We start from the raw sequence: 16,683 nt of genomic DNA on the forward strand, positions 1-16,683 counted from the left end.
ATTTACACAACCATCGGTGAGAGCACATATTTCTGATTTTATTCGTTTCTTTTTAATCATTTGTTAGCGACTCGCAACAGGTTTGATCTTTTCCTACTTTCAGCGATTAAAAAGATTAATTTCTAACTCGTAAAAACATCGTTTTGTTTAAAAGAGTCTTAGTTTATTAGAACAAAAATGATTTAAATCAAATTTACATGTCAAATTCTCATAATATATAATGTGGTGTCTTTACATAAGTGATTTTTTGTCTCCGAGGTCTCACGAAATATTAAAAGCGCGCGAAACTCATAGAACGTGTAATTTTTTTGACAAATATAAATGTCGAACTCGCGCATAGAACGATGACGGAATGTCACTATTTGATACTCATGGGTTACCTTTACTTCATCGACAATCATTTCATCAATAATCGTTTCACCGACACTATTTCATTGACACCGCATTTCACCGACAATATTTACTTACCGACACGTTTAGATCATCGACAATCATTTTACCGACAATGTTTTCATCGACATCGAGCTTCGCCGACAATGTTTATAATAACAAATGAACATATAAGATGAATTATTATTAGAAATTGACATTAATACTTTTATTTCATTGCTTTTTCTATCTTATTACATAAATTAAGACATAAAATAATACTGCGTTTTATTAATGATTAATATCAAGAATTATAACATCTTACAATATGACATCTTACTTCATACATAATTAATAAATTGGATAACATAAATCATTAGATACATTAACTCAATATAACTTTAATCGATAGTGTAAACATCAATAACTGAATCATTACATTTGCAAGTTATGTGCTCTAATGTCTTCACAAAATTTATTTCTGTATATGTTTCCCGGTTTTTTTTTTAAATGAAAAAATAATGAAATAAAAGTATTAATGTCAATTTCTATAATAATTCATCTTATATGTTCATTTGTTATCGTAAACATTGTCGGCGAAGCTCGATGTCGATGAAAACATTGTCGGTGAAATGATTGTCGATGATCTAAACGTGTCGGTAAGTAAATATTGTCGGCGAAATGCAGTGTTGATGAAATGGTGTCGGTAAAACGATTATTGATGAAATGATTGTCGGTGAAGTAAAGGTAATCCGATACTCATAATATGTACTCACTGATACCATTTGTACTCACAATATGTACTTATCTTTGAACAAAAGCTATTTTAATGCGATACAAATATTTTTTTCACGCATCGAGTGTGGAAAATCCGATTATTTTGATGACACAGATTCTGTAATTGATTCTGCGACCGACCATGTTTCAACTTGTATTGCTCATAAAACTCGCGCGTGTTATTTTTATATGTATATTTATCCGTTATGAGTCTTGATGAGCCACAAGTTTATTTGTTTTGCGTCGCGTTTCGGGACAAGCTACCGAATACGCCCGCATGATAGATATAATGAGACGGGAAACGCCGTGTTGCATCTTGTGCGTGTATCAGCATCACATACCTACTGACGCATACCGTCTACTAACTTCGAAAAATCAAAGATTGGTTTCACTTGGCGGTGTCTCGAACACACTGGATTCTATGGCTCTTTGGCGTCTAAGTAGAGACCTGTTGGATGCACGGCTAATTAAAATTTATCTCTTGCGCGCGAGAATCTTGTTGCGTTATCGAAGAAAATTGTATCAGTCGAGATCTAAAAACTTATGGAAAAACAGAGATTATAGTATTGTTTATGATCAAAGTTTCACACTGTGTTTCTGAAAGGATATTAACTGTTAGAGTTTTTTCAAAAGTTCGACATTCACGAACATATTATGAACTCTAAGCTATTTTCTTTGATAAATACGGAACTATTTTCGAATACTTTTAATCTATTTTTATCTGATTATATGAAATGAGAAAATTCTCTGGATCGTATTTAAAAATCGTATTCAAAATAATGTCTATTCAGTGGATCTAAAAAGTATTTGTAAACCTAGCTTTGTATGATATCTTTATATAAATAAATGATACATTAACAAAAACAGTATTCATTAATAGTCAATTATGTGCTGAGTAACATTTTTTAATAATGCGCTACAAAAAAATCAATAAAGGAAATACATAAATTTGAATGCCAAAAAAGATTGTACACTTGCGTTTTACATAAAAAAAACACAATTCTCTTAAAGTTTTTAATGCAAAACAAGGTTTTGATCTTGCATTCTGTATTAAATTATCTCGCGACATCGATATGCATTCGAGCATTCGTAATTTCTTCGAAATTACGCTAAATGCTAAATTTCCAACTTCATTATAAGACATACAAGCGCAAACTATTATGTGCATTATTATTAAATGTGGGTGTACAAATACTTTGTGAACTCACTGTAGATGGACTGTTCGATCCGGGTGCGGAATGTTGTGTAAGAAATTATTACAAGTTGATTCTTCTCCAAACGTTTCGATTTTTATTTGTTTAAAGTCTTCTTCAGTGAACATTCTTAATTAACATTGTTTCACTTCCGGATGACGATATCGTTATAATTCAAAAGTCAAAAAAATAAAAACAAAAAGTGATGGTTATAAACTTGTGTGTGGTTGGTAAAAACGAATCGTCAATACGTTTTTTATTGACTACCACTATTTTCCAATACTTTTAATCTACTTTTATCTGATTATATAAAATAAGAAATTTTCTCTGGATTGTATTTAAAATTTCAAAATATTTATGTAAATGGACTGTTTATATATTGGACTGTTTATATATATATATTTATATAAATGGTATATAAATGGACTGTTCGACTTGTGTATGTGGTTGGTAAAAGCGTATTGATACACACAAGTCTATAACCACCACTTTTTGTTTTTATAGAATTTTTTTGACTTTTGAATTATAACAATATCATCATCCGGAAGTAAAACAATGTTAATTAAGAATGTTCACTGAAAAAGACTTTAAACAAATAAAAGTCAAAACGTTTGGAGAATAATCAACTTGTAATAATTTCTTGCACATTATCCCGCACTCGGATCGAACAGTTCATTTATAGTTGAAAATTATATTATATATATCATTTTTATCTATTTATCTTTTTAAATTATGTTTATAATGGTGTTAAACTTTATACACATATATTTTACACATATTTTTGAAACATGTCAAAATAAAACATATTTATACGAGACACTTGTTCAATACATGACCATGTAACTTAGCTGCACTGATACATAAAATCTGCAATTTTTGTATTTGTGTAAAAATTGACATATACATTGGCGAAATATGTAAGCAGTAGTGTCCGACCGAAACTAGTTTTTACAACCGAAACCGAAACCGAATTTCGGTTTCTGTCTNAGTTTCGGCCGAAACCGAAATCGAAACCGAAACTTCTTTTTATAGTAATTCCTTATTACAGTTTTTTAGTTTGAGCCTGTTTCTGTNAAGTTTAGCTAGCTGCAGGTGCGTATGTGTTTAAAAAAGCCCTTATTCGATAAACAAATAGCTTTATTGCTCTTAGACAATCAACAAAAAAAAGTACCACAAACGTTCTTCTGTATGTGAGGTGAGGTGTGTAATTCATACAGAAAGAAAATCATTGATTAATGCAGTTTTTATTATCAATATCAGTACTGTACTAATATCACACAATTATTATTACAGTCTCTTTGACAGTCAAAGTTTTAGTTATAAAAATAAATTAAAACTTGAGTTTGTAACAAAAAATATCAACATGTCAAGTACCTATTATTAATTCAAAGGCATATAATTACGCATTATCATAATAATAATTATGAAGTTGCCAACAAAAGATAGTTAAAAAAAAACTTTGTACTTAACAAGATTAAGTAAACAAAAACAAACTTTTTCTTTTATCTATAAAACGAAATAACTTCTATCTAACCTTTGGTTATTATTTAGCGCGACAAGTCGACAACTCACGAACACGAACAAAGTTTCGGTTTTGGTAGTAGTTTCGGCCGGTTCGCTGCCAAAACCGAAACTAAAACGAAACTCCAATTTTGCGCCGAAACTGGCCGAAACCGAAACCAAAACCGAACCTTCGGTCGGACACTAATGGTTTATTCGCTTACACGTTGCCGCTTTGCCTGTGTTAGCATCTAAATCTTCCATGATATATTTCCGCGCACCGAAACTGACTTGTATGTTATTTTGCTCTATCGCGAAAACGAGAAGTACTGCAGGAAACAGAAAAAAAAGTAAAATAAAAATGCACTAAAATTATTTTTTTTCTTTTAATGTGTGGAAAGACTTTTTGTTTCATATTTGTTCTCTTATATGTTTGTGTTATCTGTATTATAATAGATGATTATTCACGTTTTATAAGTTTATCTAATTTTTGTGTGCGGTGATGTATTTGAAAGTGGATTTCTCAGAAAAGAATGACAGATTTAGTGTATAATCTCGGATGATCGCGCGTGGAAGTTCCAAAATAACGAGCTACATTATTTCCTCGCGTCGGGGAAACCTTATGACACAGATTATCTAAAAATGTCGGTTTCTTCGTGGTCGTTCACACACGCTTGTACAAATATATCTCCTATTTATATACCCGGTGACAACGCGCATTTACTTGTATACAAAATTATTCGCGAGCAGCAGAATGCGCGGCGGAGTCATTTTGATTTCTCGTAGTCTCTTTGATATTTCTCGCGGAAAAATGTATCTGTGTTTTAAAAAAACGATTAAAAGTCATAAAAATTTGTTTTTCTCAATAGTAACTTTAAGAAAAAATTACGATAATTTTATCGAGCATTGTTTAGTATGGCAAAGAATCAATTGAATCAAAAGTGAAAACAATAATCTTGAATTTTTTACAATAACTTGACAATTTGTCGGAGTGCTCGCAATCGCGAAAAAGTGCTTCGCAAACTCCGATTGCACTTTGTAAAAATAAATTTGCACACACAACGAGAGATTGTCAAAGCTTGCTATTCAAACACTGTGCGCGCGTTTACGCGTGTAGCTTCCTGAAATGACGACGTTGTTTTGCCTACGCATACTATTTTCGAATCATTATATAACAGAAAAGAAGAGACAAGCAGAGATAGAGGAAAACAAGACGCCTCTGCGTTCGCATGTTCTCTCTAGGCTGCACATTTCTGATGTTCATTTGGTTTTCACCAAATTAAACATTGTTTATTTATCCGTGCCGCGGGCGTTGTGATATCGTTAGTCAAATATGCGCTTTATGATGATGCATAATTAGCAATTAATCGGGATTATGTGCGCAAACATTTAGACGACAAACGACATCATCAGTGTATCTGTCAATTATTAAACTCACGTGACGCGCAACGCGGTGCCAAAATAAATTCGAATTAAACATTTTCAAATTTTCTCATATCAGCATCGTTTATCAATGCTGTAGATATGTGAATTTGGTAAATGTTTACAATAGGGGAGACCCCTTCGATCGGCTTCTCGTTTTGATACATTGTTAATATGACCTTCTTGAGTACGTTTCTAAAAGTTTTATCCGTCGCTCATTGTTTATAAAAAAGTTATGAACAAAAAAAGTTTCATCAATAAACTATCGTTTTTCGCCACCGTGTACATTTTTTGTGTGTTGTAAACATGTAGGCAGGGGGGGCTGCGCCCCCCTGCACCCCCCTAAAAAACCTATAACCTAACCCTAACCTAAACTCTTCTTCCTACATTCCCCTTCGCAAGTTTTACTCATTTCTATTGATATTGTAGTAACATAGGCTAACCAGTGTGGAAATTTTGCGAGGGGAAATGCAGAAAGATGAGTTTAGGTTAGAGTTAGGTTAGGTTTTGGAGGGGGTGCAGAGAGGGCGCAGCCCCCCCTGCCTACACGCTTACAACGAAGAAATGAAAACAAATCGTCAATCAATCTAGTACAAAAATCAATTCTAGTATCAAAATTATACATTCGGGACGAATACGAACGAAGAAATGAAAACAAAACAGAAAGTTTCGGGATATGCTACATATACACACATTGTTGGCAACATGAACATTACTCATTTCCTTCTGAAATGTACACGGTGTCGAAAAACGATAGTTTATTGATAAACATTTTTTTGGTCATAACTTTTTCATAAACAATGAACGACGGATAAAACTTTTAAAAACGTACTCAGGAAGGTCATATTTACAATGTATCAAAACGAGAAGCCGATCGGAGGGGTCTCCCCTATTGTAAACATTTACCGTGAATTTATATGTGTCATGTTATTTGTATTTATATCATTATATTTTTCTTTTATTGGGCAAAAAAGTAAGAATATCCTGCTTTGTTCAAATATGATTTATTTAGGTTTTTTCTTGAAATGTGAAATTTTGAAATTAAATAAAACTTTTAGAAGAAAATTATTCTTGAAACGATTTAATTGTTTACAATCAATTTATCTTTTCATTTTTTTGTTTTGCTTTATTATTTTATTCTCACAAATTTCTATTATGATAAAGTTTAATCATTTTGGGGATTTAATCACTATCATAGTAATTCTCATCCACCGTCTTTATTTCGTTAATTGTTTCATTTAAATTCAGTCATTATCTATAATCTCGTTATATTAGCTACGCAATGTGTGCGTAATTTACATGGACAAATCCACCGTCGTTTTAACTTTTATAAAAATTTATTTTTTTTTTTTTTTCAAATGTGCGGCACATATATCTTATATTGACGAAAATGTCTGAATTAGGTTCAAAAACACCAATTTACACGCGTGGTTTTAAGTAAACGCAAAGTTTACCTGATTGAGGTTGACTTATATTTCTTTCCAATTTTACATTGCAACCATGTTTAAATTACGCACTCTTAACGTCAAACTAAAAATAAAATTGGGTTTGAAAATTGTGACCACATGGATTTCGTAATAAGTTATGGTACGAGAAATTGTTTACAGTTATGATATGACTGAAAAAAGTTTTCTCGAAATATTTGCCAAAATGATTTGTGGATTTTTCAATAAATTTACGCTTTTGAAGGCAATACGCTTTGATACATTGGTGTGTGTTTCATTTTTGAGGCACAATTTTCAATAACGTCTTAAATTGTTCGTTTTTGTGTTTGCCACAACTTCAGTAACTCAGTTAGTCAATTAATTTAACGGCGCGTATGTAAAATATTGTTAACTTTATGAAAATTAATATTTTGCAAAAATGGGACAAGTTTTTCAGCGGCCATCATTTTTTACGGTTACATGGCACATGATCGACCTCGAAGGAAAAGATGTATGAATGCAAGAACTGACTTTTCCGTTTACGGCGAAGGTACAAAGTTATTAAGAGTGAAACACAAATTCGAAAAGGACGAAATCAATTTTATGATTTTTTCTATATTTTCATCGACTGACAGTGTACTTTTAAGCGCCAGCAATAACACGAACGCTCTGTATTCTACATACATAATTATTATTACAATACATAGTTATTACTAAAAAGTATACGAGGAAAAAATACGTCTTGTGCATATGAAAAACAACTCAGACTTATCAGTATTAAAGAGTCCATCAAAAGTTAAAACTATGGTGGATTTGCTCGTATAATTAATGGTTTTCTTTATTAACAATATAGTCAATTAGCTTTATCTCTTAGATTAATAGAAAATATTATACAATTATTTCTTCACTTGTTACAAAGTTTCACTTTCAATATATTGTTTACTTTGGACAAGCGACGCAGCCTGTGTCAATCCTCAATTGTTAATCCTGCGGATTTATAATCGACCACTCCGGCGCGGCGGTAGCCCCCGATTTTGCGATGCTGCGTAAACACCGGACGGGTTCGTACAAAGGGTTGCGGTGGCTGCAGGCGCGACGCCAATTCGGCGTATTCGGTTGTGCGCGGTGCTGGTTATCGTTCGATATCCGCTGCGGCAGAGCTGGGGTCATCCGTTTCCGCCGCCGTTACCGTCGCCGCCGCTGGTAGCAGCAAACGTCGCGTCGCGGTACCAACGGGAGGTGGTGGGAGCAGCCTCCGTTTTATTTCTGTCCCGGTCTCGGCGAGACCGGCCTCGCAAGTGTATCGCGCGAGCCGCGCGTTTTCCGTCGCGATAATTTCGTGTTACACGCGAAGAGTATCTTTCGAACGATTATCGCCGAGAAGTCGATGGAGGACAGTTACACGGTACACAGACGTCGTAAAGCGGCCGCGAGGAAGCGCGAAAAAACCCCCGATCCCGTATCAAGGGGTGCTACGTCCCGCATGGATATCACGGACGACGAGGATGAAGAGAGACGCGCGAGAATGGAGAAAATGGTCGAAGAAGCGGAGAAGATAGAGCAGCAACAGAAGGAAAAGAGGCTGTCGCAACAGCAGCAAATTGAAGCGGACACAAAGGAACTAGAAAACATAAACAAGAAAAGAGAAGAACCGGAACTGCCTGTCAGAGAAAAGAGGAAGGAGCGGATCAGCGCGAGAAGTTCCTCGAACATGGATGATATGATCGCTGTACGCGCTGAAGTAGCCGCGAAGTCAGCTACGGCTGGAAATAGTCCGAAGACACGTGAGGCTGTCACAGCTGACGACAACAACACGCAACCGATAAAGCAGATCACCGGTGAAACGACGAGCAAGTCCGACGATGGTACCGTGAGGGAGGAAATTGTCGTCAAAACCGATGTTCTTCGGATTCCCAGACAGACAACAGTCCAAGACACGTCGGAAACACCGAAGGACACGAATGGCGAGAGCGGCAGACCGGAAGTTCGTAAAATCGAGAAACGATTTAAACGATTAAAATCGAAGGAACGCGTTGAGAGATATAGTCGATCGACAGATTCCAGCGACGTGGATGAAAAGAATGAGTCCACGAATCGAAAGAGAACGAAGTCACCCGAAGATATCAGGCCCAGAGTGAAGAGGACGAGCGGAAGAAGTCGAATCGGCGATCCGGAAACACAGAAGAGGGATGCCGAAATATTGAATCGGGAGAAGAGGTCATCGAGTCGACAGAAGCTGGAGGATGAACCTCGTGTGAAGGATAACTCTGAGAAAACTCCGCGCTCGAGACCTTACACTCAAACGGAGGACACGGATGAAGAACCGAAAGCCATGAGAAAGAGCGAGACCTTCCCACAGAAATCCGTCGAGGAGCGAACGATAAAGAGATCGTCGACCGAACTGAAAAAACAGATCATTCCGCTGAGTAACGAAAGTCTAATTGAGGACTTCGCAAGGGCTCAAAGAGAGTATATGTTACGGGAACGTAATATTTTAGATCCGGAACCTGAGGATGTATTCCAGGACGCGATAGAAACTAATCATTTAAGAAGAAGGAAGTTTAGCGCAGCGCAAACCGACGACGAATCCAAAGAGGTCGTCCAAACTGTGGCTCAGTTTTCCGACACGACTGATGATAAGAAAAAATCGTGGTTTTCCTGGTTGTTTATCTGGCGAGGGATGAAAACGGAAGTTAACGATGCTGTAGAGAAGAAGATCGAAGACGAGCCAAATCTACCATCTTCGAAAGCTGAATCGGAACTGATTAAAACGGCGGAGAAGCGGCAAGCTCCGGAAAAGGTCACTTTGTGGGATTTCTTCAAGGCGTTTAAAGACATCGTTGGCGAGTTCAGGGCTTTTGTTGCTCAGAATCCGCGCGAAACAAGGATTATCAGACATCTGCGTAATCGCTGCATCGCCGAATTGCTGCTAATGATTATTTATTGCGGCCTCGGTGCGTTTGTTTTTCGTTTTGTCGAAGGTGCTTTCGAAACGTTTTACAAGTGCGGCGTAAAGCGCGTCAAGAGGGACTTCTTGGACAGCTTGTGGAATTACAGTCACAATCTCAGAGAAGACGACTGGAAAAGCATGGCGCGCAGGAAGCTGATGGAGTTCGAAGAACAGCTTCATATCGCTCACGAGGCCGGGTTGCACAGCTACAGCGGCCAGAAGAGCTGGAGCTTTTTAAACGCGGTTGCGTATTGTCTCACCGTCATCACTACTATCGGTGAGAATAATGTCTCGAAGAACGTTCGGATAGACTTGATTGAGAAAAAGTTGACTCTTAGAATGAATCACGTTTCCTACATTATATTGCGCATATTTTATATCAATTTATAAAAGCCATTTTTATTCCATCTTATAGCACTTTTATTTAGAAAATTAAAAATTTATACACTTAATATTTATTTAAATATTTTCTTCTTATTAAAAAGATGTTTTTTCTTTTTATAGATAGGAAATTTTATATCAAAAATTACAAGAGACTAAGAGACTATTGTTGGTGTTTTTAGAAACTATCTACAATTGATTGCTATTACAGCTTGAAAAGTTATAATATCGGCAAATTTAATTTAGTGTATAAAAACATAATAGCAACAAGAGCAGTAGAAGTAGATACGGGTTTTGGATTAGTTTCGTGGTCCGTTTGACGTTTTGTAGGTCTCGTATTGATTTTCTGACAATGCAGTTGAATTCTCTGATGTTGTGTCCGCACGCAGTGTGTCAAAAGAAATGCGCACGCGTTGTTGAAATAAGCGCTGATTACAAAACCAATATTTATTAAGTTTTATATAAATAAATATTAAAATCAAGTAAAAGAAAAAGTTTTTATTTCTCTATAAATGTTATACTTTAAACTCTGAAATTTAATCGAAAAGAGTGCATGTGTATCGATGCTATTTACAGCGTCAGTTAAAGGTAATGGATTCGAATCGTGAACAAGAAAAAGCTTGAAAAGTTTTGCCGACTCACATTGCGTGCACAAGTGCTCACAATGCTCACATTTTTTTCAACAATTATAAAATCTCGCCAAGAAACAGGTTAATCCGGGCACTGCGATTGTGCAGACGAAATTGTTCAATGGCACGCGCTAATTGTTTCTTTTATAATTTCTCTCGTATATGTGAGGGTTACAAGATGTGTTTGGTGCGAGAAAACAATCACTGCGTTCTCGCGTAACGATATATATTGCTGAATAATCTAAACTTAGATTTAACGTACTCTCGCAATGTATGATGCATAAACGCGCTGCTTTTGCTGCGCGATTCAGACTGCAAATAAACAGCAAATACGTCATGATTATTATGATCTCCTTTTTTCATATTTTTGCGTTTAATTTTACATTTTATGTAGTGAGCTATCTTTTAATTATGTAGAAAATACAGTACAGATAATGCAGTATAAAAATAACAATTAGAGTGTTCATATATTATAATAAGATAAAAACTTATTAATAGATTGATATCAATATAATATATATCAATGTAATATATATTACACACACATACACAGTAGTTGCAAATATATATATGTATATATGTTTGAAAAAAATGTTTCAGGATACGGACACATTTCGCCAAGCACAAACACAGGAAGAGCCATTACTATTGTGTACGCCGTTTTCGGTATTCCAATGTTTCTTATCATCCTGGCCGACTTTGGTAAATTATTCACGCGCGGTATAAAGTTCCTGTGGGCGTTCGTGAGAAGGCTGTATTATACAGGTAGCTGTCGCAAGGTCCGCCGCACTGCGCCTGTTCAGGTGAGACAATACCTCAAGAAACCTTTGTTATTTAATGAAGAGAGTTTCTGGGTTTTTTGCAAAAATTAAAGATTTAGTTTTATAATACATATTATTATGTATATTTCATTTGATAGTTTTAAATGATATAGAATAAAATCTATAAAAATTGTAACGTAAACTTATTTATTTCTTAATTTATTAATATCAATACACAGGAAGTCATGAAGGGCGTGCAACTCGTTTACGATCTTGCAACTTTCCGGAGGCCCTCGCAAATGAATTCAGAAGAGATTCAAGAGATACAGAGGCAACAGGCGCAGCAGCAGCAACAGCAGCAGCAGCAAACAATTCTGAATCTGGACGCCAATGCGCCAGGTACACCCGGTACGCCAGAGATGTCGACGTTCGCCATCGACGACGAATTTAATCTGCCGATCTCGGTGGCGATCGTCATCCTTGTGGCCTATATCTTCGTCGGAGCTACGTTGTACCACATGTGGGAAGATTGGGGCTTCTTTGAGAGTTTCTATTTTGTCTTTATCTCTATGAGCACTATTGGCTTCGGCGATTACGTACCACAGGTGATTATTTATTAAATTTATATTATTAAACTGGAAATATTGGGTCGGTGGAAAAGTTCTGCGGATTTTTTAATAGATGACACTAGTGTCAGAAAATAATTATCGCGTGTTGTTCAAATGTCAGTTTGCCGCACATATTTTGACAAGTCACACTACGCTTGACATTTGGCAGAAGTGTTTGTTTTGGTCGGACGTGTTTTGCGTGTACAGCATACAACTAAAATGGAAGATCAAAAATTGCATTTTTGCCATATTTTGCTGTTTTTATTCCGTAAAGGATATAAAGCGGCGGACGCTAAGCGCGAAATATGCACCATGTATGGTGCCTCGGCCTTAGGGACGTTCTCCGAATTATTAATTTTCCTAGGATTTTCTTTAAATTTGCGATATACATAGTTTATGATCTTATTTATACGTAACCTTTTTGGATAAAAGGGGTAGCAATGTTAAATTTCAAAATATGGAAGATTTAAGTTTCAATTTTTAACATGAATTTCCTATGCTGAACCTTTGTGAAGTGGGGTTTTTTAAAGTTACTGACGACAATTTTTATAGGATTTTTTAAAAAACCGAGTATGTGGTAGCGAAGAGTGTCTTAATTAAAATAAGATTTTGAATAATATGGCAAGCAACCCTTGTTTTCAAACTGTAGCTTTTTTTTGTTTTTTTTTGTTTTGCTGGATTTATGTGCGCTGTGTACTGCAGCTATTTTTGAACTTCTGCGCAGAGTAAGCGGGTCTTAGCAGTGCTGAATAGCTCAACTTAACTTTGTTACAGCAGTACAAACTTACTCATGAGAAGAGATATTTTAGGTTGCTAAGCACTGTATTTAGGTTGCTAACCACTGTAGTCGGAGAACGTCCTTAAGCGTAGACACGTGCGAAAGATGGTTTGCTCGCTTCCGTTCCGGAGAATTTAACCTCCAAGATGCATCACGCTCTGGACGGCCAAATTCTGTTGACGACGACCAACTCCTGGCTACAGTGAAGAGTGATCGACACTTAACGACTCGAGAGATTGCGAAGCGCTTCGGCATTCATCATAACCGTTATGGATCGATTAAAAAAGCTTGGCATGGTGAAAACGCTTGATGTATGAGTGCCGCACGAACTGAGCGAAAAGAACATCATGGATCGGATTTTAGTGTGTCAATCTCTCCTGAAACAAACCTCTCTAGACCCATTTCTGAAACGGATCATCACTGGAGACGAGAAATGGGTTGTCTACAACAACATTAAGCGGCGGAAGTCGTGGTGCGGTCAGGGCGAGTCTTCACAAACGGTGGCAAAACCTAATTTGCATCCACAGAAAGTAATGCTATGTATTTGGTGAGACTATAAAGGAGTGCTGTGGTTCGAGCTGCTCCCGCAGGGCCAAACAATAGATTCGAAGAAATACTGAGCTCAGCTCGACAAATTGCGCAAAGTAGTGCAAGAGAAGCGGCCAGAATTGTCGAATAGAAAAGGTGTGATTTTCCATCATGACAACGCTCGACCACGTACTTCTTTGATCACGAAAAAAAAAGCAGAGCTTTGGCTGGGAAATGATGCAGCACCCACCATATTTGCCGGACCTTGCACCGTCTAATTATCACTTGTTTCGTTCGCTGCAAAATAATGTTGACGGTCATCAATTTGACTCAATGGAGGCCATCCGAATCACCTCGTTGATTTTTTCGCCCACAAGTCCCAAGGGTTTTACAAGAGCGGCATCAAGGCCCTACCGAAACGTTGGCAACAAGTTGTAGATCAAGACGGTCAACACATTGTGGACTAAATTAATTTTTATAAATGTCGATTTTGTGTTTAAATTTTATACTAAAAATCCGCAGAACTTTTCCACCAACCCAATATTATAGAGAAAATGTTTGTAGAGTTACGTTCTATGCATCGCATAAATGTTTTTGCAAATTTATATAAATAAGTAGAATAAAATATAAAGTCCCTAGCGTCTTCTTTTTTAGATTTTAGTTGTAGTTTGTACAAATCTTATACATCTTATAAAGCTATATATTAGTAGGAACTAGTAAAAGCCGTTTGTTTCACATAGAAATGACAACGTTTTCGCGCGAATGACTAAAGGCTATTTATTAATTTGCTCTTATAGCGGTCCCTTTTTCAATTCTCGTCATTTCTTGAATTTCATTTGCAATTCAATAACTCGGGTCTCATTTTGTATAACAGATAATTAATTTGTTTTCATGTTTTTCTTTCTTTCACGGTGGCGTTCAGATGGTAAGCTTCTTGTCCATATGAAAAGTTTGCCAACGATAAATTGTTTATTTATATATAATAATATATTTTTTATTTTCTCATATGCTTTTTCTTTCTTACACTGTTTTGTATCGTTTACTTAACGAATTTTAAAACGCACTATTGAGATCCGTAAGGCACAGAACATAACGGATTCATTGATTGATTTAGCATCCCATGTACATGATGTGTTCGATAGTATATCTGGTATTTGGCTTGGCGCTTACGTCCATGTGCATCAACGTCGTACAGGTGAGTATATATAGCACAAACTTTTTTTAAAATAAATACATACCTATTTATATAAAACTATTTGTTTTCTCTTGTATATTTTAATTTTGAATTTATACTAAAATTAATTTTGAAGCTAATCAATTTGCTTGTCACCAGGTCATGCTGTCAGATTCTTTCAAGCAGGCGAGCCAGAAAATCGGCGCAACGATCGGCTTCGAAATCGCCGAGGACGACAATTCAGTGAAACCGGCACCGCCGCCACCGGTGGAAGTTGCGGACGTTCACATGAGTGTGAAAGAGTCCGAGAGTGGCGAGAAGATTGCTCCCAAAGCAAAGCAGGAGGACGTCGATCTGTAGATACATGCATTTCTTTCGGAGGGAAACTGGATATGTCGATCGAGCTACTGAAGCTTGTTTGCTCGTTTCTCGAAATACATGTGTCCTACCTTTCAAAGAAAGACAGAGACAGAGAAAAAGAGAGAGAAAGAAAGAAAGAAAGAAAGAAAGAGAGAGAGAGAGAGAGAGAGAGAGGAAGAAAACATCCGCTGGGTTTATGCAGCATGATAATATATTATTATAGTCATTTTGCAGCACGTAAGCAAAGCGACGCGAAAAAACACTTACAATTACAAATCGAATTGTCTTTACATATATTCATGCACTTGAAACTTATTGAAAAATCTAACAAAAACAGTTAATCTTTTCCCGTCGGAATTAATTTGGTAAAACGCAAGCCAAAATAAAAAATGAAGTTTTTCGCGAAACGAGCCAAAATGACAGTCTTCTTTTTCTTTTTTGTTTTTTTCATGTTTGGCCCGTACTCGGCATTGCGAGTCTGAATCGTTATTATACGAAAAGAGATTAAGAAAATGACATCTGTAAAAATCGAATCGGATGTGTGACTGTTAACTTTATATCTACTTGAATTTATAAAAACATTTTCAAATTCTAAATTCTTACACTGAATTTTTCGATTTCTTCGCTGATGTAAGAATAATTAGTACGATCATTTTGTTGATGTTGGCAGTGATAATTCTTAACCACTTGTGGTGCAAAGAAATTCACAGTTGCGCGTGTCAGAACGCGCATCAACTGATGATAAAATTACATATGTATGAATACTAAATTTATTTATTAATAAATAAATGCGTCACAGTTGACGTGCCACGCACGTCATTTTTCTTTCTGCAACAATCGCCTGACGACGTGTGGAACACGTCGCTGGCGTTCCGGTAACTGAAGCATCTCGACGTGCGTGGCACGTTTTTCCACCGCAAGTGGTTAAAGCTACTACGCGCGGCCGTCTTTATGGCTAAAATTGCTGGAAATAAGTTTGATTCTTTGTAAAATGTATCTCTAAGATTCGTTATATTATGAATAACGATGTTGCATAAATACATGAAGCTCCAGAATTGTAAGGCGATTGTGCCTATTTAAAAAACGTCGCAGCAAATTTACTCGCAACTATACGCACAAACATATTCAAGTAAAACGTTTCGTCAGGTGGTCCTATGAACTGCGATAAAATTTGAAAAAAAAGCTTTAATTATAGAAATTCACGACGATAGTATGATGGAATACTAAATGTGTTATAATTTTATTTTATAATGTGAATTTATAATATAAAAACATAGAAAAAATTATTTTGATAATATACAATTCAATTAATTATGTCAAAATTATATTTATGATTGTACAAGAATAATTACACAAATATAAACGTGTAAAGTAAAAAAAAATATTTTTTAAATTTGATGTTATATATTCCATAATATTATCAAAACAAAGATTAGAGCAATTCTAAAAATAAATGACAAGTTAAATTGTCGTTTTATTGCAGTATTTCTAATGCTAATTTGGAATTATATATTTATATGTATTCTAAAATATATCAATATGAGTGTGAATTATGAAAAAACTATTTTTTTTTGTCGAAATGCATCGAATATAAAGAAATTGTCGCTACTCTGCAAAATCGCTTTTGCCACAAAAATGCTCGCGAGTCAATCATACATCTCGCGACTTATTTTTCGTAGTGTAGAGTGTCTATTGACAATAAACATGAAAAGATATTTTTTATATATTTCGTGGTTTCTCTTGTAACCTTCCCGAATTCACTTTTATACAAAATATACGTTGCATTAGAAACCTATTCTTAATTTATAAAAGATTTATGACACATTAAA

At 35.7% G+C, this 16,683-nt stretch overlaps 1 protein-coding gene across 2 annotated transcripts; it reads left to right on the forward strand.

The window, feature by feature from the left end:
• The first annotated feature begins 7,933 nt into the window (after positions 1-7,933).
• LOC109861638 lies at positions 7,934-16,150 on the forward strand. Of its 2 annotated transcripts, none has more exons than XM_020441365.1 (5): positions 7,934-9,912; positions 11,246-11,448; positions 11,646-12,011; positions 14,435-14,515; positions 14,654-16,150. In XM_020441365.1, exons 1-5 carry the CDS (start codon positions 8,073-8,075, stop codon positions 14,852-14,854), a joined length of 2,691 nt encoding a protein of 896 aa, XP_020296954.1. In that variant the 5' UTR covers positions 7,934-8,072; the 3' UTR covers positions 14,855-16,150. The 2 variants fall into 2 exon arrangements, with proteins under 2 accessions (XP_020296954.1, XP_020296955.1); XM_020441366.1 differs by having other exon boundaries at positions 14,463-14,515; positions 14,654-14,839.
• Positions 16,151-16,683: the final 533 nt, after the last annotated feature.

The sequence above is a fragment of the Pseudomyrmex gracilis genome, unplaced genomic scaffold (genome assembly GCF_002006095.1).
Source record: "Pseudomyrmex gracilis isolate BER0280 unplaced genomic scaffold, ASM200609v1 scaffold_902, whole genome shotgun sequence".
NCBI lineage: Eukaryota > Metazoa > Arthropoda > Insecta > Hymenoptera > Formicidae > Pseudomyrmex > Pseudomyrmex gracilis.